Genomic DNA, 5672 nt, shown 5'->3' on the forward strand with positions numbered 1-5672 from the left:
TTTTTTTTCTAGCCCTCGATTACGCCAAAGGGAAGGAAGATTTGCATATGAGAGTCTTTTAAAGACCCCGTTCGTTGAAAACGGCGCGTCAGAATACGTGAACAAAGGAACGTACTGAACCGAAGCACTGCTCGGTGTGCCCAGGTGATTACGTGTGTGAAATGCCCACGTGACGCACATGTAGTAAACATACACGCGAGTGCAACCCCGCGGCGCGCAAAAGGAGAGAAAATAAAGTACAGAGAAACAGAGAGGGCAAAACAAAATAGAGCGAAACGAGAGGGCAAAACGAAATAGAGAGAAACGGAAGAGGGAGGAACAAAGGAGCGCAAGCCGACTGCGAGCCACACGCAGGGAAATACACCCGCTTGAGACCATTTAAGCGACGCAAACGCTGGTCAGTCAGCCAGTCAGGCAGCCAGCCAACCAACCAGCCAGCCAGCTTAAGTCAATCTTAGCAAAGCCAACCGATAAGAAGCCACGCCCCCAACAGTGCGTATATATGCACTTTTACATCTCCCCGACGAACTCTGAAATAGAGCGACCCGATTGGTTCTCCCACCCCCTTTAAGTTGAACACAATCGCGACGGAGCGAGACGTTGAGAAATTATCCCTCGAATAGTTGCATAGCGGGACGAAGTAGCCTTCGCCAACGTTATCACCCTGCTAAGCACGTGAGCAGCTGTCGACGAATACCCCCCTCCGGCAAAACGTACACAACACAATGGATATGAACTTCGGCTTCTGCAATGACGCCTTCTTCGAGCAAGGCAACAGATCAACGGATAAGGAAGACATAGAGGAGCTGAAAAAAGGAGAGTCGAACGAAATAACCAAAAAAAACAACGAATTAGGAGAGGAAAAAGAGCTACCCAAAGAACTATGTGTCCCAGTTACGATCAAATTGTTATTGAACAAAATGATGAGTCATGAAGAATTTAAAATTCATGACTTTCAAATAAGTGGCATTATAGTCTTCGGAAAAGTATGCAAAATTAAGGAGTTGGCTAGTGCCATCATTTTTGAAATTTGTGATTATACTGGAAATATTGAAGCCAAATATAATAAGGACGCGAAAAATGAAAAAGTGAAAGATCATATAGAAAGCATAAAAATAAATGACCACATTAAAGTCGTAGGAGTTGTTTACTCCCCGGAGAGTAAAACAGAGCAAATACAAATAAGCATATCATACATTAACAAGGTGGAAGATTGGGTCTCGTACTTTTCCTATTTCACCTCTGATGTTATCTATTGCTACTTAAAGCTTTTAAAATTAAAAAATATTTACACTCCCAACGGGGTCAATAATGAAGATAAACCCTGGTCTCACGTAACTTTAGACACATACTACAATCAGCTAGATGACATCGACACGGACATCATAAAATACTTACACACGACAAGTGAGAAATATGCGAACCAACAGGACATCTTCGAACACCTCAAAAAGTATCACTCAGAAATGAACATAAAGAAGTCTCTCACGAAGCTTATTGAGCAGTACGATTTGGCGCAGTACGAGGATATCATAAGTATACCCTAATTTTTTTTTGGGGGGGGGAGAAAAAAAAGACTACCAGCGGTTGTTTTATAAACCCTTCACGAGGAACTCACATGATGAGAGGGTAGCCTTTACCCATCGAGCATAGAGGAACCAACCACCCGTGAGCACCCCATGCATTTTTTCTCGCATTCACATTCGTCAAAACAGGAATCGTCGTCTCCAGGGGGCAACAGGTGCAAACATCTGCTCAGCTCAACTGAAACTCGGAGTTGGAAAATTTTGAGTGCTCCACGGGCTTGCCCCAATGCAGGACGCTTCTCTATTGCACGCACGTATGGATTGATGTGAACAATGAAAACACATCCTCTCCTCTCCCATCCTCTCCCATCCTCTCCCATCCTCTCCCATCCTCTCCCATCCTCTCCCATCCTCTCCCATCCTCTCCCCTCCTCTCCCCTCCTCTCTAGGGAATAGCAAACATTTGTGTCTGTCTCTCTTTTTTTATATTTTGAAGTGTTTACACCAGAAATGCGTTACCATGCATTTTGAGAAAAAAATATAAAAAGATAATCGAACTGAACACGCAACATCAAGTTACACGAACCTCATTTTCTTCTTTTTTAATTAAATAACACCTTTCCCCGAATTTAATGTAAAAAAAAAAATGGGTCTGCTTTTTTAAAAATTTACCTTCTTAAAAAGGGACGGCCAGTTTATGGTGAGGCCAGTGGCAACCTCCCTTGCGATGTCTACAAATTTAACGCGGGGTGTCCCCATATATGGTTCGAAAAAGGAGTTGTTCCGCAAATGAAGTTAAAAGCGCTGCGCTGCTGCGCTGTTGTGCCGCTGCGCTGCTATGCTGTTGTGCCGCTGTGCTGCTATACTGCTGTACTGCTATACTGCTGTACTGCTATACTGCTGCACCGCTGCACCGCTGCGCGATTAAACAAACGAATTGGCATATACACACTTCCACGGGAAGCGGTTCAAACAAACGAATTAAACGAATTGAAAGTGAATTATTAAAGATAGGCGGGCCACGGGGGCACGGAGGCGTACCAAATTTACGTAGCCACTTTTTTTTTTCCTTTTCCTATCTGACGCGATGCTCTGATAGAAGAAGTAACTCACGCCAGTAAAAACGATCACTATGCTGATCACAAAATAAATGGAAAAATATTTGTCACTCTCCAGGATAAACGGAAAGTCGTAAAAATATAAAACCACCAGAGTAAGCGGAGTTGAAGACTTCAAAATTAGGAAACACTCGGCTGAAGAATACTTGCTGTAAAATGACGACACGCTCAAGTTAAATATAGCATTCACCACTATGTACAAGCTGTACACACCAAACGAGTACTTACAGTTCGAGTTATTCTCCATGGTATGTCCCGAGAAGCATTGGATGCTATCCTTGATATATAGCAAGTAAGAAATGTCCTTGTTCTTGTTAAACAAAAGTTGAAAATATATTATCATTGGGAGCAAACAAATTTGGATTAGTGAAATATTGAAAGACAAAAGTATGACGCTCATTTTGTCGGAGGCTTTTCTTCCTTTCTTCGTTTTCTGCACTATGTCACTTTTGGGGGTGACCTTTTCTACTACTACGCGGTTGTGAAGCGGTTTGTTCTCCATAATATCGAGTACCCCTTTGGATGCGCCTGTTTCTCCTCCACCTTTCCCGCACATCGGGCAGGGAGACGTAAAATGGCGTTCGGTACTATCAACCCCGTCCACGATACGATTAGCGTGGGACACAGACAATCCACTTAACATTTCTTCATCCCCCCCTTGGTGGCTTACAGCTAACTCTTGCATATTTATCATGTAACCATTTTTATCGTCATCACTTGGTTTATTAAAAAGGGGATACTCAACGAGAGTTGCTTTTTTCCCATAGTTGTGCTTTCTCCCCTGTTTGTTACTCTCCCCCGAGGATGTTCTTTCTTCTGTCTCCATTTCGCAGAATCCATTCTGTGGTACCCCCATCTCTGGAGCGCAAATGGCACTACATAATGGAGAGCATTTCCTTTTTCCCTTCCTTATGCTGACCACCTTGTGACGCTTCTCTCTTCCTTTTATATACTCGGAGAAAAATATTTCCCTGAGGACCCCACCATATGATGTTAGCAAAATGGAGAACACACAAAAAATGATAGATGCGAATATACCAAACGGGGGTGTCATATTGCAAGTGGGTTCATTACAGTTGTAGAATCTGTTAAAATAGCTAGCATTGTCATATAGTGCATCATGCACATTTAGATAAAAATGAGAGTTCATATAATAGCTGACCAATGTCTGCTTCGTAACAACTGTATTCTCCTTGTACACGTAGGGAATGTAGAAGAAAAGGAAACCTACTATGACGATAATGACTGACAACGCGTGATGAATGTTGTACTTCCTTTTTAAAATCAAGTACGATAATATAATGGAGAAAATAAAATTCAACTGATTCAGGAGCAGTAGGATGGTTAGCGGAATGGCTAGCTGGGACACAAAATATAACGTATTTGATATTATGTCAAATAAGGCTATGACGATTACATATTTGTATGCTCCTAAATTTCTCCACTTCTTCTTTACACTTGAATATATTCCATTCTCCGTCGTCCCTCTACAGCGTAGGACATCTTCGTGCGGTTTATCATGTTGGTAATGTTCTAGTATGTCCTTTATGTCTTGCTTACTAAATGAGTACACTCCCTCCTCCGCATCTGAGTTCTCCACAATGGCATTACTGCAGCGACACTGAGCGTGCGTTTTTTTATCATTTGGTTCTTTCTTCTCATTGGAGCGCGGCTCACTTGTGTTTAGAGCGCTGCTGCTCTCCAGGGTGTTGTCTTCCCCGGCTCGTACGTCTTTCCCCTGACTTGACTTTGTACGTGCATTGGCTGCCCCACTCTGGGCGGTACTTTGGCCGGCACTTCGACGCACAGTGGGGATATCAATATGGCCACCCGCTCTGCTGTCACACCTGCTACTGCATCTGCTGTTATTGATGCTACCCCTTATGCTGCTGCTTACACTGCCGCTTACACTGCCGCTTATGCTGCTACTCATGGCGCCGCCGCTCCCCACCTCCACGTCGCCCCCGCTCTTCTCCAGCAGCGGCTCGTATATCCTCTTCTTGTGAATGTAGAACAGCTTCATGATTTTCTTCTTCCTCTTGATTGCCTCGTGATCCCTCACATCAATGGTACAATCGCGCTCCTCCTTCGCTTGCTCCTTTTTCTTGTCTATCTGTCTCGCATCACCGCTTTTCTCCCTTTTCTTAAAATGCCTGCTCAAGCACGGATAAATATAAGACCAGTGTTCCTTTGTAATGCTCCTTGACTTACAGTAAATAATGCACAGCACTAAATAAATCCCCACGTAGGCTATAGCATTATACGACGCAGTTAAACTGTCAAAGTTGTTCAGCACTCGATTCCTCATCCTACCGCATATGTTATTACTGACTCCCAAAAATACAACTAAACACCCATTGCAAAAAATTAAAAAAAACTTTTTCACTTTGCTGCTGGTGGATGCGTGGTTGGACTGCACCTCTTCCTTGATCATCTTTCTTCCCATGTTGTTACTCCGCTTATAAAAGAATTCATGATCTATGTCAACATCTTGCGTGAATTCCTTACTGTTAAATTTCACATAATGCTTGTCACTTTGTGTATCGTAAAATGTATTGCTATTTACACCTTCCATTTGTAGTACGTTGGAAAGGCTGTTTCTTCTTTGACATGATTTGTCCCTCTCATTAGGGTTTTGACTTTTTCCTATTCCTGCGTGGCTTCCCTCCAAGGGGCAATCATCATTCTGCATATTCACTCGTTGAATCTTCACGGCTCGGGTTTGGTTCTTATTTCCACCGATGTCGCAGCTTTTGCTTCCCCGCTGTTCCCAGTAAATGGCCCCTTTTTTTTTACACACCTGGTGATTATCCCTCTTTTTTTTTCTTCTCTCCAAGTATTTCTCGTTAAGAATCTGTGCTGTGGAGTGAAATTTTTCTCTTTTAATTTTTTAAAAAATTGATCAGAGAAGCATTTTTGTACTCCCACAGTTTTGAAACAATATCTTCGTACTTCTCTCCCTTTTTTATTCCCAGCATGTGCTTCTTCTTTCTTTTTAAAGGTTGCTTGGCTTTTCCTTTCGGATTAT

General features: G+C 42.8%; 2 protein-coding genes across 2 annotated transcripts; one reads left to right on the plus strand and one right to left on the minus strand.

Annotated features, from left to right (window-relative positions):
- Positions 1-725: 725 nt before the first annotated feature.
- Positions 726-1547, plus strand: PCYB_093830 (hypothetical protein; the record flags this gene model as incomplete). Its single annotated transcript, XM_004222497.1, has 1 exon — positions 726-1547. One exon carries the CDS (start codon positions 726-728, stop codon positions 1545-1547), a length of 822 nt encoding a protein of 273 aa, XP_004222545.1.
- A 960-nt stretch (positions 1548-2507) lies between these two features.
- Positions 2508-5622, minus strand: PCYB_093840 (hypothetical protein; the record flags this gene model as incomplete). Its single annotated transcript, XM_004222498.1, has 3 exons — positions 2508-4386; positions 4660-5523; positions 5567-5622. 3 exons carry the CDS (start codon positions 5620-5622, stop codon positions 2508-2510), a joined length of 2799 nt encoding a protein of 932 aa, XP_004222546.1.
- Between the last annotated feature and the right edge of the window lie 50 nt (positions 5623-5672).

The sequence above is a fragment of the Plasmodium cynomolgi genome, chromosome 9 (assembly GCF_000321355.1).
Source record: "Plasmodium cynomolgi strain B DNA, chromosome 9, whole genome shotgun sequence".
NCBI classification, from domain to species: Eukaryota; Apicomplexa; class Aconoidasida; order Haemosporida; family Plasmodiidae; genus Plasmodium; species Plasmodium cynomolgi.